General features: G+C 44.5%; 1 protein-coding gene across 1 annotated transcript; it reads left to right on the forward strand.

Moving 5' to 3' along the window:
* Positions 1-5303: 5303 nt before the first annotated feature.
* On the forward strand, positions 5304-12576 carry LOC140221884 (uncharacterized). Its single transcript, XM_072291842.1, has 4 exons — positions 5304-5587; positions 5671-5844; positions 5917-6062; positions 12201-12576. Exons 1-4 carry the CDS (start codon positions 5384-5386, stop codon positions 12574-12576), a joined length of 900 nt encoding a protein of 299 aa, XP_072147943.1. The 5' UTR covers positions 5304-5383.
* Positions 12577-27973: the final 15397 nt, after the last annotated feature.

Here is a 27973-nt window from a genome sequence, read left to right on the forward strand (position 1 = left end):
AGGTCTTATGGCCATGAAACCATGCATCTACAGAGATCACATTACAGAAGGTGTTTTCATGGTGACCAAGAAAAAAGGAGCACGACAAAGTGATGTCATAGTACAGCAAAAGGAGCATGGCATACAGATGTGTCACATTCACATTATTACAGCACTGTTGCTCACAACCTAAGCTTTCTTTTGCTTCTTGTTGACATCGCTGGGCCACTTAGAAATGCTGTTATGCTTCTGGTGCCCATTGCAGGTCCATGAAGTGAAGGATCATGTTTCAGCTTCTTGAGGTGTCACTTTTTCTTTTTTTCTCAGTTGAAACTTCAGGGCTTTGACTATGAAAGAAGGCATAATTCAAATCAGTGACTACTACTTGCTACTGCTACCAGTCCGAACTGTAGGAGGCCTAACCTTGGTGGCATGCAGGGTGCTGGTCCCAGTGCTGCAGGAAAACACAAAGAATAAAAAAATAACATGAGCTAAATGGAGCATGTAGCATTGTATATTATCAATTAAACATACACAGTCAGTTAAAAAACCACTGGACTGTTTCGGACATCTTGTGGACTCCAGAAGTTTCCCTGAAGCTGCAATAGACTTCATGGATCTAGATGTCCACATGAAGTAAAGAGCCAGACAGAATAGTTCATCCACATCATTACCGCTTGTATAACTCTCCATGTAGATTGAAATGGCTGCATCTCTGGAGAGCTGAACGTGAATTTGTCTCCCAAGAGAACTTTTGCACAAGCAGAAACAGAATTTGCTATGGACCTAAGGCACTACGGGAAACCTCAAATTTGCCGAGTGTAATTACTTCGCCGAGTGTATTATTGCGGGCACTCGGCGAAGGACAGTTTTGCCGAGTGTAATACTAAAAACACTCGGCAAACATAATACACTCGGCAAAGAGCCTATTTGCCGAGTGCCACCAAAAAAACACTCGGCAAACACCCACGGGGCACTCGGCAAAGATGGAGCACTCGGCAAAGTGATGAGCACGTGACTTCCCCGTGCCGCGACGGGCCGGCGCCGTGACGGACGTTAGGCTTTGCCGAGTGTCCAAGGGGGGCACTCGGCAAAGCCACTAGTTTGCCGAGTGTCGTGATGGAACACTCGGCAAACCTACCACTTTGCCGAGTGTCGGCATGAGACACTCGGCAAAGTGGCGAGTATGCCGAGTGCTACGGGGAACACTCGGCAAAGTAATTTTTTTCCCTCCTCCAACCTCCAAACTTTTTGCACTCCACATGTATGGCATTTGGCACTGCATGGTAGAAGGTGGACTATTTTTTGACCTGTTTGCTATATTTAATCAATTAATTTCATTTAGAGTAATTTTTTGATTTAAGTCAAATTTGAACTGCAGGTGATTGGAATAATGGAATAATATGAGTGGAAAAATCATATTCATGTTAGTGAGTCCAAATTGAGGTCTCACCCAGAAAATGAAAAGGAATTTCGAACATTTTGCTAAGGAAACACGACTACGAACGTGTGGCCAAATGATTGTTTAATTCTCAAAAATACAAACGAAGTTTGAAAATCACGAGATTTTGCAAGATGCTATGATTTCATATGCAGAGGCTGTGGTAAAAAATTGACAAGGTTTCGCACAAGTTTTGACATATGATGTTTAGAATTCGAAGCATCTCCGGAGAGGATTCGTAGAAGTTGGAAGGATCCGGTAAGATTTTGAGATGAATCGATACATGTATTTCTCATTGAGTCCAATTTTTTTTTATAGGCTATAGAGAACATAGATTGGTTCATGTCAAATTTTGGGAATTTTTCAGATCCGTTTGGTAATTTTTATTCATTAATTGCACGTATATGAATTTAATAGATACAAATTTAATATGAGCTATAAATCCATGAAATGATGGAACAATATTACTTAAAAAATGAAATACGCAATGTTTAGTGATATTGACTAGGTTTTTGCAAACTTTACAATCTTTTAATTAATAAAACTAGTTTGACATGAAATAATAGTACTTAGTTGCCGAGTGTCAATGGATGGCACTCGGCAAATAGCCTATTTGCCGAGTGTCAACCCGGGGACACTCGGCAAACATCGCCGCGGTCCAGCTGTCAGCCGCACTTTGAAATCCGAAAAAAAAATTAAAAAAAGTTGTTTCCCGAGTGCTCCTGATCTAGCACTCGGCAAAGGCTTTGCCGAGTGCTAGATCAGGAGCACTCGGCAAACAGGGCGCCTCCAAAACACTTAGCGCCTCGCGCACGCGCCTCACACGCGGACACACAACAACACCCGCCCGGCCCCCCGCGCCCGCTCCGCCGCCCCGCGTCGCCCGCCCGCGCCGCCGCCGCCGCCCGGCCCCGCGCGCCCGCTCCGCCGCCCCGCGCCGCCCACCCGCGCCCGCTCCGCCGCCTGGCCGCGCCGCCGCCCGCCCGTGCCGGGATACGGGTGCCGGCCGCCGGCCCCCCGGCCTCCCCCGCGCCGCCGCCGGCCGCCCGCGCGCGGCCGCGCCCGCCCCCGGCCGGCCGCCCGCGCCGGCTCCCCGCGTCCGCCGCCGGCCGGCCGCCGCACCGGCCCCCGGCCGCCCCCGCTCCTCTATTCGTGGCCGTCGCCCCTCCGTCACCCCTCCGGTAAGTTTCTATGCCGCTACACATCATAAATTAGAGTATGCATGAAATTAGAAATTAGAAATTAAATGTTGAAAATACTAGAGAGGTGGTAGGATGTGGTAGCATTTATTTTAGAAATTAGAGGCATGGATTTAGAAAATTCGAGAAGACGGAAGAGTAGAAATTAGAAAATGTTGAAAAGAATAGAGGTGTGGTTGGTTGTGGTTGGGGTTGTTGGCCATCGTGCCAACTCTTTGGTGAGATTGTGGTTGTCGGCTATCGTGCCGTTTATTATGTTGCAGGTTTTGGAAACCTCCTCGTGCAGGGGAGATGCTGCCAAAATTTTGACTTAAACAGTGCTTTGTTTCTTTTGTTGCAGGAGAGGCTTACAAGGACCGTCCTCGACTCGTCACTTTGCAGGATAGCAAGGTGAGGCATGCTACACCTCTCTTTCCGTATAATGTTTGTATATCACATAACCTAGTTAGGCGTCTCCCGTTCGAAAGAGATACGGTTGGAAATATGCAGATCTTTGCATATCTATAATCGTATATGTTTCGAATTGTCCACGTTTTTTGGACAGCCCGAGGATGTGTAGGTGGGTTTAGTATCCATGATCTATTTCGGTCCGAGATAGAGTTTCGGTAGCACCTCCCTGTTGTTCTCCAGATACACAATCTCCTATCAAGGACGTGTATTTGGAGAACAGCGGGGAGGTGCTGCCGAAATTTTATCTCGAGTCGGAGTAGACCATGGATACTAAACCCACCTACACATCCTCGGGTGGGATTAGGACCTATCTTTACCTAGTAGACAATATAGGAATGTGTATATGCAATGTGAATTTTGTATTACTCATTTAAATGGTAGAGGATGGAGGATCGTCAGTGGATGTACACGGGTCGTCAATTCTGGCGTAAATCAAGGAAACCGTACCCGCACGAAGCTGAGACTCTTCTGAAAGAGGGTGCGGGAAATGGAATGCCCGATTTCATTTCTTGGTTCAAACAGAAGGTACAATTTCATTTCTTCGAACATTCTCGTTCTCGTACATACGATTAATATAACGAACCGTCCTGTTTGAACTTGCAGGTCCGAACCGATGCGTCTATGAATGTCGAGTTGAGACAGGTTGCCGATGGCTGTGACTATAGGGTTAGGTCGTTTGCCGGTTATGACGTCAACGGATATAGGTTTCACACAACAAGGCACGAGCATAGTCGGCCCAATCGAAGAACCACAAATACCGGAGTTTTCACGCCAGGCTCCGATGGGGTTGAGTACTACGGAAGAATTGAAGAAATATACGAACTCACTTTTCATGGGTGCAAACCTCTTAATCCAGTTATATTCAAATGCCATTGGTTTGATCCATCTGTCGTGAGATGGGCCCCTAACCTTGGGCTAGTCGAAATTCGACAGTCATCCAGGTTACCAGGAGACGATGTCTATATTGTGGCTCAACAGGCCACGCAAGTTTATTATTTGTCATACCTGTGCCAAACCGACAGTCGTCTTAAGGGTTGGGATGTTGTGTACAAGGTATCGCCACACGGTAAACTACCTGTACCAAACAATGAAGATTACAATATAGACCCCGACACGTACGAAGGAGAGTTATTCCAAGAAGATGGGCTCGAAGGGAGTTTTGTGATAGATTTAACCGAAGCGATCGGAATGGAAGTAGACAACGAGAGGGTTGCTGCAGAGGACGGTGGAGACGAGGTTCAGAATGTGAAGGACTTAGAATTACTTGAACGATTACAGTTAGCTAATGACAGTGATGACGACATTCCTTCTTCGGAGCACGAGCTTGACTATATCGACACGCGTGATAGTGATGATGAGACTTATGATCCAGCTAATCCCGATCATGATGATTATTTCTAATACATGTATGATTCGTACTAATTTAGTTATAATTTAATTATAATTTGCATATCTTTGTAATTATGTTTTGTTTGCCTATGCTGACTCGTGTACTCTTTTTAATTGCAGGTCATTAAGCAATGGTGGGCGGTATGAGGAAGCTCACGTCGATTTGCGAGAGACTGGCCGCGGCAGGGACTGGTTCAGGGTCAGGGTCACGTTCAGGGAGCGGTCGAGGAAGGCGTCGAGGCAGGCCTCGACGTAGGGTTGAGGAGGAGGAGGAGGAGGAGGTGTCCAGAGGCCTCGGGGGAAGGGTAAAGCGGCGAGGCCCCCATCGCCTGAACTTGAGGTGGAGGAGGAGGAGGAGGAGGAGGAGGAGGTACCTTCCGCACACGCCTCTGGGGACGAGGAGGCGGAGGAGGAGGAGCAGCAGGAGCAGGAGGGGGACGGGGAGGCAGGGGATGCCCAGTCCAAGATATGGTTGCGAGGTCCCTCATCCCTCCCGAAGCGGCCGATACCTGAGCATTTACGCCCGCTGATTAAACCGGTTGGGACCAAGTAAGTAACTTTAAATATTCTTAATATTGTTCTTATGTTGAAAGTTACAAAAACTAATAATTCATATTAATGACTTGTGCAGGAGTTGGATTAAGCTCAGTGGGGGTGACCACAACCGTAAGGCCAACGGGATCCTTAGCCTTTTGTGCAGGGTTCACTTCCCTGGCTTGGTGGTGTACGCCGGACAGCAGCAGCCGGCCTACACGTGGGACCACTACGTCGCCGCCCCCGACGTCCCTGATCGTCAACAGAGAAGATTCCCCAACATAGCGGAGCGGGTCAAGGCCGAGCTGTGGGTAAGTACTCCTCGTACTAAATTGCTCAATACATCACTTACTTTCGACATTCTTGAAATAATAACTGTATACACGTGTATATGCAGGATTTCTATAGATGCCAGGAGGGGTTCGAGGCCAAGGCGAAGGCCGTCTGTGATGTAGCCGCCAAGAAGCTCGTGAGGGACATGCATTACGAGGCGCGCATCCAGGCCATCATCGAATTCCACGCTCAATACAGACATATGAAGGTTAGAAAAGAGGAGGCAAGAACAATGAACATGACTAAGGACCAATTCATGAGGGTAAGTAAAGAACGTTGATGCTTACTATTTAAGATTAATTAGGCTCATTTTCTTTTTCATACGTCACACGCTTGATGATGTAGGTGCCTCCGTGGTGGTGTCGTGCGCATATGCCGTGCTGGGAGAGGATGGTCGACGTGTGGTTGGAGCCCGGGTGGTTGGAGAACCACCTTGCTTGCCGGCAGCGGCGTTTGCAGATGCCGACTGCACCACACCATCAAGGCAGCCTAAGCCTTGATGAATATAGAGAAAAATGGGTACGCAACTTCAATTCTTTATTGTAACGTTCAGTTCTACGTAATTTTTAATGATTTTGTATTTTGCCGCAGTCGGCGTCACATGATGGCCGACCTTGCTCCCAGCTCAAGGCATGGGTCCTCTCCAAAAAGGGCAAGGCGACGGCCGATATAGATTTCAACCCAGACGACCCGTCCGAGGCGTATTGCCACCCTAGCATACACAGCCGCGTCAGCGAGTATACAAAGATGGCTAGGGAGGTTCACGGGCCAGACTTCGATCCGAGCTCGGAGGACATTGATGGAGAAATCGTGATGAGGGTGGGAGGAGGCAAGAAGCATGGCCGATATTGGATTGGCGACGGCGTCATCGACACGGCCTCTACTCCCACTCTCTCCCAGATCCGAGCTAGGAGCACGGACTCGAGCCCGGCGGTACAGCCACGACCCACTGCTGCACTGTTCCAGATGGAGGCTCTACAGGTTCTTTCTCTTCCATTCATCGTTCGTTTGTTGTTATACTTTAGCTTTGCATTATAACATTGCAATGAAATATTGTAGGCCCAGGTGGAAGAATCAAGGAAGAAACAAGAGGAGATTAAGGCGCAGATGGAGGCGCAGATGGAGGAAATGCGGCGGAGGATGGAGGAGGAAAACCGGATTAGGATGGAGCAGATGTTCCAGTACATGCAAAACTTTGCTTCGAGCATGGGACAGTCTTTGCCTCCGCCACCGCCGATGATGTTCGCTCCACCTCAGCCACCCACGACTACTCCTGTGAGTCACTTGACATATTGTGCTTAAGATTTAATACTTTAAATTTGACAACTTTAGATGTTACCTCAGAATGTCCTATCCTATGTGCAGAATCAATCGGCGGCTTCGAATAATGAAGATCAAGATTTGTCGCAGTGGTCTCCTTGGCCTCCACGGAAGTAGACTTGGTTGTGAACAATGTGGAAACTAAATTGTGACAAGAACTTGGATTTATGGATTATTTCGTGCTTATGTTGAATTATGCCTGTGGTGTTTATGAATTATGCCTGTGGTTGTGAATTATGCATGTGGTTGTTTATTACAAATGCCTGTGATATGTGTATTGTGAATTGAGAGGGGTTCGTTATACGTGGCAAAATGTCGGAAAAGGGGGGGTTCTGGTCACTTTGCCGAGTGTAACACTCGGCAAAGAGGGGCCTTTGCCGAGTGTTTTGGCTTTAACACTCGGCAAAGGGGCATTTCCCAGGTGAAGGAAACCTTGTTTGCCGAGTGCTAGGGACAAGGCACTCGGCAAACATGGGCTCTTTGCCGAGTGCCAGGCGCGAGGCACTCGGCAAAGGACCTGTTTCCCAGGTACCCGGGCAGCCGGCTTTGCCGAGTGCCCACCCTAACACTCGGCAAACATGGGATATTTGCCGAGTGCCCGGGACACGGCACACGGCAAAAAATCCGGATTTGCCGAGTGCCCAGTCCGTGACACTCGGCAAAAGGGCCGGTCTTTGCCGAGTGTTGGCACTCGGCAAAGACCCGGTGTTTGCCGAGTGCCTCCCGTCTGGCACTCGGCAAACTCGACATTACCCCGACGCCGTCAGCGCGTATTTTGCCGAGTACATCTTTTCGCCGAGTGTTTTTTGTCCGTCGGCAAAATGTTTGCCGAGTGCTCGCGTTTTGACACTCGGCAAACTAGTCTTTGCCGACACAAAATTTGCCGTGTGCTCTTTGCCGAGTGTTACACTCGGCAAAGCCTTTGCCGAGTGTTTTTGGGCTTTCGCCGAGTGCCTCTGGCACTCGGCAAAGCTTCTGTTTCCCGTAGTGAGGTTATAACCTCCTTCAAGGGCCATCACTATCCTTCCTTTAGCAAATCCTAATAGCTGCAGGATTTGGCATATAAGTAGTAAGAGAAGGCAATGGATTTTTAGAAGTTTCTTGCATGATAGGCGCAAGTGTTGATCAGCACAGTGGAAAGCCCAAGATGTATAGAAGAAACACTAGACAGATGGAAGGAATTAAATGAAAATCTTCTAACAGGCATTAAAGATGCCACGTTACAGCTTTAGACAACTTTGATCCATTTAATCTATTCCAGTTCATCCCAACTTTTTTGAAAGTTCAAGCAAGACTATTGACTTCTTCAAGGGCAGCGAACTGCATAACGTGGTGAAATCTGATTAAAAGCTGTTTTTTTTTCTGCAGCTGTGTACCTTTGTTAGTAGCAGTGCATATCCATTTGGTGTGATGCAGCAACCACCGAGAGGATCACCCAGTGCTAACCATGAAAAACAAATAGAGTAGAATTTCAAATCCAATGAATGATAAGAACAGACATGATCTACCACATAGATACACCAAAAGAATATATTTTAATATTCAAATAATCAGTCACAAAACATGTATTTGATAGCTCAACTTACAGCTGCAATGGAAGGGCTCCTATCTTCACAGTGATGAGGATGGGTCCTGGAAAGGGAGGAGGAGCCGCCGGCGACATCCTGGAGAAGCTAGAGGCGGTAGTGGCAGGCTGGGAAGGGAAAGGGAGGAGGAGGCAGCAGCGGCGGTGGACGGGAAAGGGAGGAGGAGCTGCTAGCGACGTCCTGAAGAAGCCGGAGGCGGTAGCGGCAGGCTGGGAAGGGAAAGGGAGGAGGAGGCGGCAGCGGCGGTGGACTGGAAAGGGAGGAGGAGCCGGCGGTGGCATCCTGGAGAAGCTGGAGGCGGCGGCGGTGGGCTGCGAAGGGAGGAGGAGGAGGCGGCGGCGGCAGCGGTGGCGGACTGGAAAGGGAGGAGGAGCCGGCGGCGGCCGCCTGGAGAAGCTGGAGGCGGCGGCGGTGGGCTGCGAAGGGAGCAGGAGGACGAGGCGGCAGCGGCGGTGGACTAGAAAGAGAGGAGGAGCTGGCGGCAGCCGCCTGGAGAAGCCGGACGCGGCGGCCACACGCTGGAGATCGACGGGCGGCGGGGCGTGCGCTGTAAGATCGTGCGGGGAAACGGCGTGTGAAAAAAAAATCTTCGAATAATATATGTATTATTCGTGCTAATTACAATTTTACATATACCAAAAAACAGCCTATACATTATACTACCATCTGATAGTATTGTGCACCGTGAAAGAGTTCTCTTACTAAGCCTGGATCTTTCCATGTGTAATGTTGCTGGAACAACACACCCATGTGCGCTACCAAAAACGTTGGTAAAACTGTTTTTTTATGACTACAAGCATAACACACACATACACATACACTGTATGGGTACATCTTATTCCGAGAGAGTTAGGAAAAGTTCTAATTTCAGATTGAGGTGATAGGAACAGAACAGGTGTGTCCCAAATATGACCAGCACTGTGACCATAACAATACATATTTTTAAAACAGAGTACCAGCGCACCGAAATGCAGGACAGAAAACTATTTATAATTTCACAACACTTGTGGAGCACACTAATATGAATCATCCAAGACTGTAAATGTCCAACTCAGTGGCAAGGTTTCAAGTTTCATGTTCTATACTAAACTCGTGTCAGCAAACGATACAGGTTTTCATGATCAACTAAAGGAAGGGTCCTGCACATGCCAGCCCTTCTCCTAGATTTGAAAGCAATGTACGTACCATTATCTGTTGTTCGGATGTTGTTGGGAAGACAATGCTTTGCATGGCCGCTGATCGTCATGAGCTGACAGGTACCTGTCGACCATCTGGCCTGTATTTTCTCAATGCCTCTGAATCCAAGCTGTTACTGCTTGAAAATAAACAAAAGTCATCTGGAGTTGGATTCTCCATTTAGATTCAGCCGAAACAAATCGGCTTGGAATTAAAAAATGGCTTCACTTATAACATTGTGATGGCTTCGGGCTCAACAAGTTTAGGAGATGATATATACAGCTGACGATTGTTATTTGTGACGACAAATGAATTGACAGGTGAAAAATATTTACAGCGGGGATGACTGAAATGATCGATGGTGTCCACGTAATTGTGGTAATCTACTGAGTACGAATGTCCTGTACTACGCATTAATGTTCAAGCCATCTATAGAATGACACCCTTCATATCATAGCTGATTAATATTTTTTTTTTGGGTCCTGCCAATTACAATGTATCGTCGGTTGAAGGGTTCGATCATGTTACCCTCAATTGTGCTTGCTTTTTGAGGATGGCAATAAAGAACAATGCACATTATATTATGGAAAAAGTGCATTCCATATCAGTTACGACATAAGTCAGTGAGCATAAACAGTGAAGAAATAATTCATGTGTGACCCACTCCGCGTCCCCCATACTCTCCTTGCATACCTGGCTCGGCAATACCACGAAAGGCTCACTGTTGTTGACAAAAATTGCCTATAAAATTCAATGATAATGATATATAAAAACATACAGGGGTGAGCCAGAATCTCGTTTGTCTTTTTAGTGGGGGCAACAGTGTTACTTTTCTTCAAAATTTGGTCAAATTCAAAATTTCCCCTCCGCCACTGTACAAAGACTCCCAATAAACATTAAGAAACATCAAATGAATGTAAGGCAACAGGTCATGCTTTTGATTTGAGTATCTAGGTTGATTCATAGCAGAAAATGAAGTGGGTAACAAACCTGACGACACGGTCCAAGTAATGTAGTATTCCCATATATATAAGCAAGTAGCTAACCATGGAATTTTTTAGCACACTGGGTGCAACTGCCTGCATCCAAAATCTGCTTATAATAACCAGTCCCGTTTCTAGATAACAATCGTGATTTCACTGGCTTGTGGACAAAGGTCAAATACACAGAGGACAAGCAAATATTGTCGCATAAATATGATCTTGTGTGCAGCTTGTATGGCTGTATCTTCCATGACTACTTGACCTATGCATAGAAAATATATCTTCATTTCCATGGGAGCAAAAAGATGGCTTCCACTATAACACCCAGAGGCTAAAGACACGAGTTGAAAATGATAAACATCGACGTTGTTGGTTGAGAAGGTAGACTTGAAGAAGTAATTGTGTGACCTGCAAAAAAAGATGCTATCTGCTGGTTCAGCTAATTATTAAAAAAATTGTACTGAAGTAGTTGGGCTATTCGTTATTGGATCATTGCTTGTCGAACTGACAAGGATACGACAAAGAAGTGCTACTATATATTTAATTTGTCCGCTTGATACTCTTATTTAAATGTGGTGGTAAACTTGTCGCATATATGAAAGCTGTAGAGTTGAAGGACTAATATGCCAAGCCATATCATCTTATTTTTCTATTTGAACCAACAATACCTTTCATGATTTGATTTGAAATTGGACCTCAACCTAACGGTATATGCATATAATAAGTTTATGCCACTCCATGTTCTGAGCAAATCTTAGTTAGCCTTTGCATGGGGGTAAATTTGGTAATCCATCGGGTTACATCCCCTTCATGTGAAGTCCTTCTCAATGCCACCTTGCAATTATCAATCCACTGCAGTAGCGATAGCAACCAAGATTGATATTACATAGACGGGCTAAAGAGATGGCGGTCTCCTCTCCTCTCCTCTCCTCTCCTCTCCTCTCCAGCGTCAGCCATGGCGAGCTCTAAGTTCTCCGTCCATGGCTGGCTCTCCGACCTTGATTTCTCTCCCGGTTTGGAGATCCAACGCCTTTATCTCGAGCGGTATGGCTCATCGGTTAGTTACTCTTCGTCCTTCTCTTCCCCGGCCTTTTTTCTCATGGCTTCTTTTGGGCGATCGGCCATTCGCCTAAACATCTAATACTCCAATCCTATCTTGGTGGAGTTGCGAAGGATTTCAATGTAGTTCACTTGGCTCATTCTACTTTTCGCTTCTACGTGCATTCCAAGGCCATTGGTTTGTTGGTTTACAAGATGCGTTCCTTCAAATGTGTGTCTTTTGCCATCTTCTTTGCTCTCTGGAGAGCTGGAGGCCCTAATTGGGACAAAGAGCACGCGTCTTGGATCTCTGAACAAGAAGTAGAATGGACTTGTGTTCAAAATAAATCCTCTAAGAAGTCCTATGAGCAAGCAGCACACTCTGCTCATAACAGTCATGTTAGCAGACGCCCAGGTCCTTGAACAATCGTGGTAGGGATTTTAAGTCTCGGCCATCTGTTTTCTCCATAATAAGCTTCTCTTCTGATCATGACGCTTTGCGTGCTGCGGGCAGTAAATCTAGAAAAAAGTCGATCTTTGACCGCATCTCTGTTCCTCTATGTTCTTTGGAGAGGGAAGGCCCATCTACTCAAAATTCAAATTCTAAATCTAACCTAAGGCAGAACGTCAGTAATGGTCACCGGCAATCTCGTGATTTTTCTCACCTTTCCTACTTCCGTTGCTTGGCCCCTAGCCATCTAGCTTCTTTCTGTTCCTAGGAGATACGCTGCAAGTCATCTTTCCGGTATGGTCACATCGCCAAATCGTGCAGATCCCGGAAGATGCTCCGTTCCATGTACCGCCCCAAACTGAAGGAGGGCCCATCTGGTAAGGTACCTAACATAGCCAAGGAAAGTGATATAAATTTGCAGGCGCCGCCCTCTGCCAACCCTCCTCCCTCCGCCTCTTCATCTCCTCCGAGGTACCATAGTAAACCCTCCCCGAACTTGCCGGCGCCCCAAGAGATGGCCAACTTCGCCATCGATCCTCAGCCCCAGGCTCCAAGGGGGTTCGAGGTCCTCCCCCATCACCCCAATGTGCCTGCTCTCCAACTCTTCGCCTACCTAGGGAGCTGTTTGGATCCGTACAATGACGACATCGCCATCACCATGCTGGTTCCTGCTTTGCAAAGGAAGACTCCGATCTGATGGCAGCTACTCTGAAGGACTACTCCATCCACACCCACAACATCCGTCTTGCTGAGGTACAGCCTTGTGCTTTGGGTAATGCTTACATCCGGTTCATGAGTCCGTTGGAAAGGGAAAGATTTCTGGATAGGCAGTTTTAGTTTACCCCTGATTATCAGTTGCATTTTATCAAGCATGATGAAGCTGAGAATGCTAGAGTGTATAATCTGGATAGGGAAGCTTGGGTTATGCTTATGGGGTACCCTTTGGATGCTAGAAACAATTCTGCTGTTGCAAAGCTATTGCTAGCTTCGGTCTTCTTAGACACTAGCATGACACCAACTACCGTGCTAGGATTGCGGTCCAAATTAAGATGGCATGACACCAACTACCATGCTAGGATTGCGGTCCGAATTTATCTTAATGATGATGCTAAGATCCTGCATAATGTCGTGGTTTCTGTTGGCCTCCCTCCGCGTGTCAGATCTTGGACATGTCCTATATTCGCCCTGAAGAAGAAGAACGCGACCTTTCTGGCAGATGAGGATCTTGTTCCCCCTGAAGGACCTCTACATCCTTTGCCCATGGATGCACCTCATTGGATGGGTCTTAACCCTGCTGTGCCGTCCTCTGTGGAACAAGGACCTGGACACAATGCGGAAGGGAAATATGAATTTCAAGCACCATCAGGAAGATGCTATGTTAGAGGCTGCTGCAAATGTTGACGCTTTGGATCATAATCCTGTTCAACTGGATACAGAGGTCGCTGACAAGGAAGAGATGGGCAAAGAGGATGTTGTGGCAATGGAGATCTCTCCTGCAGAAAAAGTTGTTGCAAAGGTGATTCATTATCTTTGAAATCCCATCTCTCATATGCTTTCTTTCCGCTCATTTAGATACCTATCTCTATTAGACATTGATCTTGATACTTTAATTCCCTCTTATATTAAAGATCATGATATTCTATCATACTTGGCCCATATTCCTGATCCTTTCAACCCTTTGGTTCAGCCATCTAGGGTGATCATTGGGCCTGCCCTCCCTATGAATGGGCTTTCTTTGGTGTCATATGGTGATGATGAAGAGGATGATGATGAAGTCCGTGAGATCCAAGGGCCAATCCATGCTACACCGGCCAAGCGCCGCTCCCGCAAGCTCAAGGAGCCACTGGATGATGTCTTCCTCCACCACAGCAAGCGCCTCAATTCTGATCTGGGTGGCTTCTGCACTGAGGAAAGTGCTGTGGCTGCTGCTGAAAACCCAAACATCTACGTCATGCCCCTTGAAGTGATTCATCCCATCTACTCTAGGTCTGCGGCTATGGGATCCTCTGCTCATCCAGCTTCACTTCTTCTTGTTGAGATCATCCACAGCGTGGCCATTGTCTTCCTTCAGATGCAGCCTAGCACTGTCTCTGCTTCAGCCCTTCTAGAGCTTGATGATAATGACAATGAAATGTAATAGGGCTAGTTTCCTAGTGTGTTCTAGGCTTTTGGATATTTCTAGTCAGATAAGTGTGTGGCTAGGCCCTTCGGGTTATTTTAGAAGTCTGCTAAACCTAGTTTGCCATGTCATGTATCTAAACTCCAGTTGGTTGGTGCTTTATCTCTAGCTATATTTCTTGTGTGCTCTTTGTGGGCTATGATTTGCTCCTGTCTCATGGTTGTGCCAAAGGTGATGTTACCCTTTTACCTGAGTTTCCCAATGAGTAGCAACAAAAGTTTAAACATTTTGGTTTGGAATGTAAGAGGGATCAACTCTCAAGCTAAGTGGAATGTGTTAAGAGATAAAATCTCGGAAAGTGCTACCTCTATAATTTGTGTGCAGGAAACTAAGAAAGAGTCCTTTGATACATCATATCTCAAAAAGTTCTATCCTAGACACTTAAATATGTTTGAGTTCTCTGCCTCTGCTGGAGCTTCTGGGGGTCTAATTGTTATTTGAAACTCAAATCTATTCTCAGGGTCACTTGTTTTGAGCAATGCTTACTGCATCACCATTAAATTTGTTTGCTGCTTGTCTGGGCATTCTTTCCACTTGTCTAACATATATGGGCCCTCCAATGCTGTTGATAAAGATGCTTTCATTCTTTGGCGGTATCATTTGAATATCTCTGGTTATGAAGATTGGATCCTAGCAGGAGATTTTAATCTCATTAGAACTCTGGAGAACATAAAAAAACTAGGAGGTAATGTGTATGACATGATGACTTTTAATGATCTCATTCAACATCTTGATCTGGTTGACATTGCCTTTCATGGACGCAACTATACCTGGAGCAATATGCAACTCAACCATCTGTTAGAAAAACTAGAATGGGTTTTCACGTCTGGTTCATGGACTAACACCTTCCCTGACACCTCTGTCACGGTTCTTGGTAGGCCTATTTCAGGTCATTCTCCTTATGTAATCAACATTGGTACCTTAATGCCCAAGTCCAACCTTTTTAGGTTTGAAAATTATTGGGCTGATTTTGATGGTTTTCTTGATGGGGTGGACCTTCACTAGAATTCCACACCATTCTTTGCTAATGCTGCTCAAACTCTGCATGGCAAATTGAAACATGTTCGTTTTGGCAGTGGAGCAAAGAGTTATCCAAATTAGGCAAACTTATCAACACTTGCAGTTTTGCCCTGACAATGTTGGATGGCCTTGAAGATCAAAGGCCTTTGGATAGTGTTGAAAGGAAGTTTAGACTCCTTGTAAAATCCCACCTAAGTAAACTCTTGGAGGCTAAAAGGATTTATTGAAAACAGAGAAATACAGCTAGATGGTTTTTTTTGTGATGAAAATTCTAAGCTTTTCCATGTAATAGCTACTTATTCATATAGAAGGAAATCCATTCCATAGCTTCATTTACAGGATGGCACTATATTGACTGATCATGAGTAGAAGGCAGGTGCTCTATGGAAATATTTCAACGATAGGTTCGCAGTCACAAAATTTTCAGATGTACATTATGATTTGGCCAACCTTCTCCAACAAGGTCTGCTGCCAGATATGGATGCACCATTTTCCTTAGAGGAAATAGCAGCTGTTCTGAAAGATATGCCCGGTGATCATGCACTAGGACCTGATGGCTTCAATGGTGTTTTCTTTAAAAAATGCTAGCCCGTCACTAGAGAGGATATTATAAGGATGTGCAGAGACTTTGCCTCAGGAGATGTGGACATTTCTAGCATTAATGGGTCTTTGATCACACTCATTCCAAAAAAGGACAACCCTAGGACTATAAATGACTACAGGCCCATATCACTCTTGAATTACTCTCTTAAATTTCTTACAAAGCTCTTGCAAACAAGTTACAGTAAGTGATTCTCCAAGTAGTGCATACTAATCAATCTAGTTTTATCAAGGGCAGAACAATCGAAGACTGTCTTGCCTAGGTATTCCAGTTTATGCACATTTGCCACAAATCTAAGAGGGAAATAGTCATTCTTAAGCTGGATTTCGAAAAATCGTTTGACAAGGTTGAACATGAAGTAATCCTTCATGTATTTCATCACAAATGCTTCTCCAACAAGTGGGTCAATTGGATCAGAAGTATTCTGTCATCAGGCTCCTCTTCAGTGTTGTTTAATGGTTTACCAGGAAAGCCTTTCAAATGCAAAAGAGGTGTTAGACAAGGAGACCCCCTATCTCCTCTTCTCTTTGTTTTAGCTACAGATTTGCTATAGTCAGTTGTTAATGATGCTGCTAGCAGGCATGTCCTCTCACATCCACTTGGATCAGATTATGATGGTGACTATCCTATTGTGCAATATGCAGATGATACTCTCCTAATTCTTCCAGCTGATAGTGATCAGTGAAAGATATCCTTACTATTTTTGCTGCTGCCATAGGCCTAAATGTGAATTTTGATAAATATTTCCTGCTGCCTATTAATGTTGAGCAAGACAAAATGGGACAATTGGCTACTAATCTTGGCTGCCAAATTGGCACTATGCCTTTCACATACCTAGGACTTCCTCTAGGTACTACAAGACCATCAGTGAATGAATACATGCCAATCTTATATAGAATGGAGAAGCATTTAATAGGCATCTCAAGGCTTGTCACACCCGATTTTAAAACAAAACCAAGTGCTATCTATATATATGTCAAGATCTAGTTTCATACATATAGTGACATCATCAGTAAATAACAGTAACAATATCATGTAAAGGAATATAAATAATGACTTATGAGTCTATGAGAGGTATACAGCTTAATCCTAGAAACGGATGCTCCAAACTTCACAGGTAATTGACTAGGGGCTGCGTATGCCTAGAACTCAGCATCATCTTCAGAAAATTTCACACACCTTCCTCTTCTGAGCAGCAGTAAGCAAGGGTGAGTACACTTATGGTTGGTACTCAGCAAGGCCACAAGAAATAAGCAGAATAAATGATTTAAGTCCATCTTCAAGTTCAATTAATCATGTGAGGGTCCAGGCTGCTCTTGATCGTGAGCACGGCTGTTATAACAGTTTTACACTTTGTAGAGGTTGTACACTTTCACCACATATCACATAAAAGTTTAGAAGAACTTTAGACCCAACCATACTGTGCTGATCAGGCACTCATCACACTACCGAGGTGTGATTGCATATGGACGCTACAAGGCCTTTACAAAGATTTCCTAATAAGAAGTAGCCCGCTAAGGTTTTCGGATCAGTAGTAGAGCATAAACCTCTCTCAAGACTGCGAAGCTACCATAGAGCAGATCAGTCTGAGGGCCGGGTTATACCCCATATGCTGCCACCCCTCTTGCCCTTTCGGCAAGACCGCTTCAAACTAGAGTATCTAATTAATTAGCCAAGACCAGAGCCATATAGTTCTTGCGGTTGCACTATTTTCCTGGATTGTTCTTTGTGTTCCAATTAACGTTATCATGGTATTATAAATAAGCATAGACAGAAGGGTGGTTAGGGACACTTGCCTTTCTTCAAAGAAAAATTACTTTTACTGCTCTTCAGCTCTTGCTCTCTTGAAACTCTTAAGCTTCAAATTTTTCAAATAGCGATCCTTCTACTTCAAGCAATCATTGGCACAAACATACAAGCGAACAAACAAGTACAACTAAGAACAATACACCAAAACAAAAGAAAAGCTTTAAAAAAACGTACTAAAGGATAGAGCTCAATTCTAAGATCATGAGGATGCAAGAAATTCTTAAAACGGAACTATGGTCGAAAAGATAAAGATATCGAGAGATTTGAATTATAAAAGAAAGAGAAAAGCCTATGTGCTTCATATATTTTAATAAAGAAAAACAATGTGAAGATATTTTAGAGAAACATCCTTAGCAAATTTTATTTATATACATTCAAGTACAATTTATGCAAATTAAACATTTAATTTGAAAATAAAGTATATGTAAACATCTAAGCGCATAGCTTTACGATTCGGTTTGAACTAACCAAATTATAATTCAACAACACATTTATATTTATATTAGCCAAATTAACATTTAATTATGAAAGCTGGAGATATAACATACATAGCTTTTATTTATAAAACAAATTGAATAAGCATTAATCAAATAGAGTTTACTTATGAACAATTGTGGTGTAGCACTTAATTAGATTTTATTAATAAAAACTATTTTAACAGGTATTAGTCAAATTAACACTTAATTACAAAAGTGAGGTGAAGATCTAAATAGCTTTTAATTAGGAAACAAGTGTATAAATAGTTAATCATATTAACATTTTAAATAAATTTCAAAATACGGAATATGCTTAACATTGCTTCTAACACGTAACTTAAGTTGATATGAATCTAACGCAACAAGAATGACGTTAAACGGAGGTAAAACATAGAATCTATGAGCTAAACAAGGTTCAGGGGCTTAACTACGAGAAAACTAAACTTCCAGGGGCTAAACTTAAAGAAACTGAGGGCTAAAATATCATTACACATATAAATCGAAGGTCTAATGCGCAAAAGAGCAATCTAGGATGGCGGGCAGTATTTTACAAAAGCACAGGGGCTATAACAGAAGAAAAAAGGACCTAGATCTAATTACTTTTGAACTGCGCTGGACCTCGGGTGCAAAAACTATAAAACTCAGGAGCTCTTTAGCAAAAAGAATGGCACGGCGGTGGGACTGACTAGTATTGACTTGGGTCAGATCCGTTCTGGGCCATTGGATCGCGATTGGATGGCCATGGTTGCTTGGAAGTAGACGGGCGGTGTGCTGGCGGCGGAGAGGGCGGCGTGAGGCAGCGGCGGATGGTGGACTCGCCGGAACTTGCTCAAAATCGAGCGTCCGGGCACCGTTTGCGATGAGATCTGGCCCTAGAAGAAGTGGGGTGCACGACGAAGTGATCTAGGGTGTTCTTGCGGTGATTGGAGTGGTGACGGTGATACACGGCTCGAAGACATGGGTCGGCGGCGAGGACGGAGACTTCGGCGAGCTCCCTCACATGAAAAGAGACACGAGGGTGCATAGGAACTTCATGGACGGTCTCCTCACCTCCTTGCGGTGCTCCAGGCGTTGATGTTGATGTTGTTTCTAGGAAGACAATGATAGAGGAGATCAATGGTGGCGGGCGTGCGCTTGCTTAGGCTAGGATGGCGGCGGCGGCAGCGCTGGAGCTCAAGGCAGGGACGCTAGGGTTGGTGAGGGCTTTGGGGTGTGGCGGCGGCTTTTATAGCCCCAAGGAGGGGTGGGGGCTGGCCTTGGCTCGAGTCCGAGTCTAGCGCGGGCGAGATTGGGAGGAGGGGATGATAGGTGGGTCCCGAGCATCAGTGGGGCGTAGCGGAGGAGCGGCACGGGAGCGGGCTAGTGCCGGGAGATGGGCTGAGCTGGGCTGGCCTGCTGGTTGACTTGCACTACTAGCAAGCTAGGCCAAAAGAAGCAACCGAGCCAAAAGGACAAGAAAAGAAGAGATGGAAAAAGAGAAGATTTTTCCTATTGTTTAAAAAGATTCAAACATGAATTCAAATGCAAATTTGAATTCAAACAACCAAAATCAATGCACTAGTATGAATGCAACACACACAGAACAACCTTGTTTAATTTTAAAAAACAACCAATTATTTTCCTATACTGAATTTCCTATCAAGAAAATAAATGTTGGAAAATTTTTAAAGTTATGAGAAAATCATTGTTTAATTATTCTTTTTAATCACATCCTGAAATCCAAAAATTTCAGGGTGTGACAAGGCTCCTATCCTATTCTGGGATACTAATATTGGTAAACTCCATATATTCAGCTATGCCTACTTTTTACATGTGTGTCATGAAATTGCCCTACCAAATCCTGGATCAAATTGACAAGTACAAAAAACATTGTCTCGGGAATGGTGGGGATGTCTCAAAGAGGGTGGTCATCTGGTTGCATGGAAATATGTATGCATGTCTAAAGATGAAGGGGGTCTGGGCATTATTAATCTCAGAACACAAAACACAACATTGCTACTGAAATTCCTCCACAAGTTTTATAACAAGGCTGACCTTCCCTGGGTCCATCTCATGTGGAAACACCTATACAGAAATAGGATGCCCCTTCATGCTAGATCTCAAGTTGGATCCTTCTGGTGCAGGGACATCATGTCTATTTCTGAAAACTTTTTCATGCTGGCCTCATGCAAGGTCTAGAAAGGAGACTCAGTGCTATTCTGGAAAGACCTTTGGGATCTTTGAGTTCTCTAGTGGAGATTCCCCCAACTATTTTCATTTGTGAGGAGTGAAAAGATTTCTGTCAAGGGTTTCCTTGCTAATCCCATGCATAGGAAATTTTTGTTACCTCTTTCTGTAGTAGCGTCAGATCAGCTAACTGATCTCCAAGGTTTGCCTCTTGGACATCATTTCAATGACCAGCAATGTGATTAGTGGACTTGCATTTGGGGATCATCTGAGTTCACTTCCAAAAAGGCTTCCTCCTGCTTGGGAGGTACCATCCCTGCCTCCCCTCTCTTCAAATGGATGTGAAAATCAAGCATGCAAAACAAACATAAGTTCTTCTTTTGGTTGTTTTTGAGAGACCGGCTGAACTCAAGGAATATGCTAAGGAGGAAGCACATGTTCTTGGAAACTTATAATTGTGTTCTATGTGTCGAAAATGTTGAGGAGACTAGAAATCATTTGTTTTTTGACTGCCCCTTCAGTCAAGCCTGCTGGATTTTCTTTGGCATCAACTGGGATTCAACTCTTGACTCTCTAAGCATCATCATTCTTGCAAGATAACAATTTGGAAGTGCCATCTTCAGAGAAATTGTCATCATAGCCTGTTGGGCTATTTGGTGCCACTGTAATGGAATTATCTTTGATGGAGAGTCCCTATCTTTTGCATCCTGGAGGCACACTTTTGAGAAGGATTTAAAGCTGATGACCCTACGGGCCAATGCAGCTACTACGGATAAAATTCTTTGTTTGTTGAGTAATCTGTAAAACATTTTGCTTCTTCTCTTTTGGGCATGAGGCCTATGTAAAATGCATTGTACATACGCGCTTTTCTTATATATATAAGAAAATAGGTAGGGGTCTCCCCTGTTGATTCCGTAAAAAAAATTAAGTTTATGCCAATGTTCAAATGTTTTGTTTTTGTATTTTTCACAAAATAATTGGCCACAGTGTGAACAATTTGTCAAGTGGTTGCTGCTATACTGTATGGTGTCCTTGGCCAACTCAGTATTACTCCTTGTACCGGCACTGGAATCTGCCATTGATGGTGGTGGGAAACACCTATGTTTCCAATCCAGCTGTGTCACTTCACCAACAAAAAGATATTTAGTACCACCTTGCTATTTGAGCAAGGGTGGAGCCAACTTATAAGCCTTTGTCCTTCAGCCATAGCACCTTCGGATTAACCCTTTCACATGAAGTGAGGACGTGTGTACGTGTGCTCGCCCCTCGGAAGAGCTAGGCGGTGCAGCTTTGGAGAATGAGTTGTTACACTCGCCATTTGTAGATGTTGTTGCAAAAGAAGACACTGCCTCTGTTGATGGATCCTCTATCAGTGAAGCCTCTTCTGCCTTGACCTCAACTATAGAATGGGTAGGACCATCTTTGATGGTGATGAGAAAGATGGGATCCTCCTTTGGCATATCCACACTTGAGACAGCTTCCTCATCATTGGAAGAATCTTCCACCACAACAACGTCGTCATAAGAGGTTCCCACTTGATGGATCATTCACTATATGGTCATGTCCAAAAGAGTCACCTTGGGTTGTTCGCAACGTATAGTGGTCATGGCCAAAGGCCCTTCCAGTGCAACTGTTTCCTTGATGGTAGGAAGCACACAATCCTTGGTGATCAACTGTCGAGCAGTAGCTACAACAGCACCATCTTAAGAAGAGGTAACAACTCGGAGCTCTGTGTGCTCCATGGAGGGCTCCAGGTACTCTTTTACTTAAGAAGAGGTCTAGAGGGCATTGCATCCAACTTGTTGGCGAGATCTTTAATGGCTACAAATCCAATGATGGAATCAAGGACCTGCAGCTGCTCCTCCTGCTCCGTAGTTATGGGTATCACATCCATCACACTTGCATTAGAAAGCTTTCAACTACCAGCATCTGCAACGATCGCAGAAATGTCATTGTGTAGCAAGGAGTCCTGAGAAGGCGTGCACACAGCTGGTAGTGAAGTGAAGAAAGCTAGATTTGGAGAACGCCGTACTAGGGAACATGGACCAAAGAGACTAGCCAAAGGGTCCTCACAATGCGGCTCCACACTTTCTAAATGGTTAGCGACCCGTGCCAGCCACATCTTGATCGTAGTTGAGACTTAGTGAACTCTTGGAGATCAAAATGAAGCGACTCCAGTAGCGGCTCAGTTGAGGCGTGCAATTCTTTTGTGGCGTGACAAAGGCACCCACAAGCAATATAGACGGTGTCATTCATATTACCCATAGTTGATGCTGGCAATGGGTCACATGGCCCATTCCGTAGAGGCATCGCCAGGACATCCGCCGAACTGCGAGTATGCTGAGAGTGGAAAGATTGAACCGCAGATCAACTGTAACACGGGGTGGCAGCAGCAGCAGGAGACTACAAGCGGCATTGTTGCTCCTTATGCCTAGGATGACAACAACGGATGCAGCGGAACAAATCCTGGAAAGAGCCAATCCAATGGTCATGCGTGAGACAATGGTAGCATCGACCTCGTGCCCACCTCTTGAAGACGAGGGTCCACTGTGTCTTGGTCTTGGATGGTGGCGTCGACGAGTGCACAACGCGGCGTGATGGCAAGTCCTTAGGGTGGCGACCCTTCGCCTAAGATCCCGCACGGGGGGAGCCCAATAAAGAGGATGATGGCATGAGGTCGTCTGACATCTCAGCAAGGTGATGATGTTTACGCAAAAGGAGATTATGGCAGCGGCGCTGTCGGTCTTGAAGTGATGATCGTGAGACCATGCTACCACTGGTCTTGAAGCGATGACCGGTGGTGCAGCACGATGCGGCAACCCAAGAGCTGCAGGGGCATAGGCAACAGCAGTAGATGGAATTGTAGTGGAGGACAAGACGGCGATTGTGGTGCGACACTGCTAGACGGGGAAGACGGCTTGCTGCGGAGCAGTGGAAAAGTTAGCCAGTCAGAAGAGGTGGGGTTGGCGGCGGCAGCGCTCCTTGGTCCTCGTCGTGTCATTGAAATAGTTATCTTCATGTTTCTCCTATTCCATATTTAGATTGAAATAGGTATACCCATGTGTTGCTACGAGAACAAAACATTTTCAACATGATAAGATAAGCATGAAAAAGCATGATGTTTTGATGTAACCAGACACCACAATTTTCACTCTCTTAACACATGTTGTTTTGAGCCACATTGAGATACGGAAGCATCAATTTTACATCACAGTGTCAAAATAAGAATGAATAGAGAACACCAAAAGACATAATTGAAGCGCATAACTGAAACAGAAAGGATGCAAGTTTGGATCATGATAGCCAATTTGATCATAACTCTTTCGAATTGTGTGCAACTGCAAAATTCTAATCATGACAAAGAGTATACATGTGCATCAACTTTGGGATCTCTGAAAATTATAGCTCTATGGAAATGAATTATACTTTAACTTTTACAATGTGCTTTATGAAGGAACAATGTGATAATAGCAGCTACACTGGAAGTTTATTTATTAAAAGCACTACTTTTCATATCATAAATTTAGGTGATTTTTACTTACTTTTTAGCAACCATCTTGAGGGTAAACAACTTTACTCAAAACTTTTATGTTGTACCTAGAATGGCTATGATCCCACATGTTGGGATAACCACGCAGCGGAAGCTGATAATCTCCGCAAGCACAGGATGTCAACCTATTCATGAAGGGCAACATATGCATCACACATATTGGGAGAAAATTGTAGTAGGAATAAATCAGCGATTGCAACCGGATGCCAGCACCGATTGCAACTTGTAACTGAGAAACACATCAACTAGAGAGACACCAGATTTAATGTGAAAACCACAAATCGGGGAAAAATCATGGGACCAAGCTAGACAAATCTTCTTCCACTATATGCTTGTGGGAATACAACAAGTTCTTCTCTAGATAGCACTAGAGGCTCACATACATAAAGATTTCACAATCTTGGACAGTAACAACAAGATTTGGGGCTACAAGCTAGGGCATGGAAGTACCTCACCAAAGAGTGGTGGAACAACAGATTGGAGGCACCAATGTAAGGATAAGGATCTGCTGCTTCTCAACGTTGAGGACGAATCCCTCTTGCTCTCTCGCAAGTTCTCCTCTCCAATCTCCCTTATTCTCCCTCCCTCTCTCTCTCTTCTCCTTGTGGAGGCTGTTCTATTCTGAATCTCTCCCTATTCCCTATTTCTGGAGGCTTCTCTCTTCTCTTGTAAGGCAACACACAATGTGCTAAAGCCACCCAAGGTTAGTCCATATCTTAGGCATATTTCCCTTACATGTGGAGCCGCACTCTAGGAGCAATTACTCTCCTCATTTGCCCACATCATGAGGAGGATTTTCCAACACCATATCCATGCAAAGCAATTCTATGTAGTTTTATAGCATAAATAAAAAAAGTTTAATGGTATTTTGAAACCATCTTATAGGTAAATTAAACCACTTAGGTGGAAACTGAAATATAGTTTTCCAGGAAGAACTTCAAGTTGACACGCACATACAACAAAATAAATGAGGTAGAAATGCATGAATACATATGAAGAGAAGAAAGGAAGTTGCTGCAGCTGTTTGCTACTGAAGCGTATAGGCAGGGAAAAAAGAGTTCTGATAGAACATGAAGGTGTTCTGGCCAATTTAAAGGTAGGAGGAGGTTGCTGAATTTAGGACAGTGGTGATCGATGTGACGACTAACCTATTTTTCAAAGCAAAGTAGATTAAGCATCAAGAGATTGAAGGGGGGTCATCATGGTTAGGTACCGCTGCAGTGAAGAGATGAGGTCGTGGTCATCAATTGTTTGCCATTCACCAAGGTATGCAGGTCACCAAACTGAGAACAACAGGTCGATCGCCACTTGGAGGGGCCTCCATGCATATTTTTTCTCGTGCCGCCATTGCCTAGGCGTCTAGCCGCTGCCTTGTCTGTACTTTCTGGCACTGCATGATCCTCCTACACTGCACGCTCCTCTTTTCCTCCAGGATACGACCTTTCCCAGAGCCACCCAAGACTAAACCCGGTGCTCCTAAGAGCAGGGCAACAATCATTTTGGTAGAAACTTTTCCAATGAGAGTACCAGGAAGCATTCACTACTAGATTGTTTGAAATTTTCATAGGAAACAGCCGTATCATCTGAGCTGCAACAGTTACTATGCAGGGAAGAACATAATGCGAGGTCTAGGACTGAAGGGAGAGGGAAGGAACTAAGGTCGGGAAACCCCTGAAGATGTTTACACTATGGATGGAGGATGAAGGTGCTGGGTGTGTGCATATGTCCGACTGTAATGAATTGACATGTAACTAGGAAGCAGGTGAACATATTTCAGCTATTAATTTTATGGAAGAAGATCGTCTAACACCGGGCATTCGGCGTGCAGTTGTGCAGTCCTTTATGCGTGACACAAGATGGCCCATCACGCCACGCTACGCCACAACTTTATTAAGTGGTTCCGGTAATTTAAAGGTATGAGAAGCAAGGTTTTGTTAGGATCTGTCTACATGAAACCCGAATATTTGAGAAAAGAAAGCCTTTTATTACTCAGAAAAAATTATAGTCCCGAGCAGCAACAATTTTCTCCACACATGCCGGCGTTGTGAACCTCCAAACCGCATAATAATGTTTCGTTCGCTTCACCAGCTGCGCAATTCCGCTCTGTTTGTGTGGACAACGTTCCACTCTTGTAGCCTACCACCAGCTTCAAAATTAAAGCCTCCTCAAGTACGAACTTGAGCTTTTCCCATTTCTTAATGCTTGTGGTTCAACCTATATATGCTGAGTAACGAAATTCCCGAAGCTCTGCATCCTATGAATGCTAAATCCTTGTCTCCTACACCACGGGGCCTTGGACCATGCTGCTGCTGGGGTTCATCATCATGGCAGTGGCCACTGATTTGGGACGAACTCATCTTCGGACGCTTTTCACACCAGGGTTGAGCATGTCGCAACGCAGATATCAGGTCTCCGCTCAGAGATGCCTCCATGTTTTTCATGCGCCAGCATAGCTTGGAAGTCTTGCCGCCTCACGCGCGTATGCTAGTGTCGCACAGCCTGTGAACCTGTACCCCGTTCCATTTGTTAGGGAAGGGAGGTTACACCTGCATGGGAACTTGGACTGTATGCTCCGTATTTCTCCATTATACAACCTTTCCCCAACACCGCTCAAGCCCAAGCCAGTGCTCCTATGAGCAGAGCAACCAGCTAGTGTTTCCGGCGAAAAAAATTTCCGATATGGAAGTATCTGAAAGCAATCACTAGATCCCATGACCTTTTTTTTAGGAATCAGCTGTATATTTCAGAGCTGCCACATCATTTGGTATGGACTGAACAAGGTAATGTGAAGTGGAAAAGCCTGAAGTGAGAGTGAAGGAAAACCAAGCTAAGGAATGTACTAAAGAGGTCTACGCTATGGATGGATGCAGAAGGCGATGTGTGTGTGTGTCTATGTATATATATGTATATAAAGAGTAGGAGCATACATTCTCCAGTTATACACATTTGAGCTTTTAAGCTCATGAAAAGAAGGGATTGAGCAAAACAGGGGAGGATTTTATGGTGGAAGGTACAGCCACCTAATTGAGCTGTACAAAAGAGTCTCTTTCTGTAAGGATAAATACCATTACCTTTGCACAATATAGAAGTCGTATTGCGAAAGAAACAAATGTTCTTTATGGTTACAACAGAATATTTTCTTTAGAGGCTAAGGAAAACTTGCTTATTACAGAATGATATGAGGAGTTTGCCGATTGCTTAACCTTACAGAAATGCTTAGCGTTGTGAGCGATAGACATGGTTCAGTACAAATAACAATTAATAAACGATAATAAAACAGTAAGTGCATGAATTTATATCTTTCCCGTGGTTAGACACATTTTCTCAACTTGTGCAAACTAGATTTATCTGTATTGCATATGTACAGTATGGCCGGAAGCTAGAGAAAGAAAATAAATTAATTACATACTTTTTTGAATTCATTATTTCCACTCCAGGCAATGGAAAAATAAAGGTAAGAGAAGTTCATAGTATTATAGCTGGAGAGCAAGGGAGTTGTTGATATATAGAAAGTATAAGGCGAACACATGACAACCTTGCTGCGCCTCACTATCCATTTCCTTGTGTCACCCATTCCAGTATTTTTGTGTCTATACATGTCGACTCATTTCAAGTTGACACACACGTACAACAAAATGAGATGAAGTAAGAGAAGAAAGACAGTGGCTGTAGCTGCTTGTGTCTATACAGGATAGAACTTGCAAGGTTCAGGAACTCAAGGGCATGCGGAGTGGGACGAAAAGGCACAATAAGCAGTGCCTGATTTGGCATGTCTGCGGAGTCATGGAGAAGTCTCTTATCAATCATTCAAATTTGATAATGATAGCCAATTTGATTCCTAGCTCAAACTAAAGGGAGCAAGTTTAGATCATGCATTGCTGAAGAACTTGATTTTCGAACCCCCTTTAGTACCGGTTGTTTAATTAACCGGTACTGCTACATCGGTACGAAAGGGGATCTTTAGTACCGGGTCAAATAACTGGTAAGGGTACCTGTTAGTACGGTGTTTCCAACCGGTACTAAAAGCAGTGCTTGCTGGCTGCAATTCAGATTTTTCTGAGGAACTATTATCATGATAAGAGATTCAATTTGGGCTCTACCAAAATGGAGACGCTATTGGTTTTGCGCGGGACTTCCCTGTGCAGTTAATTTCTTTATTTGTCGACAAGAGGCACATATTTTTACTTATGCACGGGACTTACCGTGCCACGTTTTGTTTAGTTAAATCCGACAATGATCCTGTAAATTGTGCATGCCATCAAATTGACTAATTAATCACTAGTAGAGATTTGG

This window comes from Setaria viridis, chromosome 2 (assembly GCF_005286985.2).
Source record: "Setaria viridis chromosome 2, Setaria_viridis_v4.0, whole genome shotgun sequence".
In the NCBI taxonomy this organism is placed as follows: Eukaryota; Viridiplantae; Streptophyta; class Magnoliopsida; order Poales; family Poaceae; genus Setaria; species Setaria viridis.

Excerpts from the sequence above, each read along its gene's own strand:
- LOC140221884 (XM_072291842.1), top strand. The coding sequence starts at position 5,384 with ATGCAGGATTTCTATAGATGCCAGGAGGGGTTCGAGGCCAAGGCGAAG. Across the intron at positions 5,588-5,670 it reads CTAAGGACCAATTCATGAGG|GTGCCTCCGTGGTGGTGTCG; the intron begins GTAAGTAAAGAA and ends TTGATGATGTAG. Across the intron at positions 5,845-5,916 it reads ATGAATATAGAGAAAAATGG|TCGGCGTCACATGATGGCCG; the intron begins GTACGCAACTTC and ends ATTTTGCCGCAG.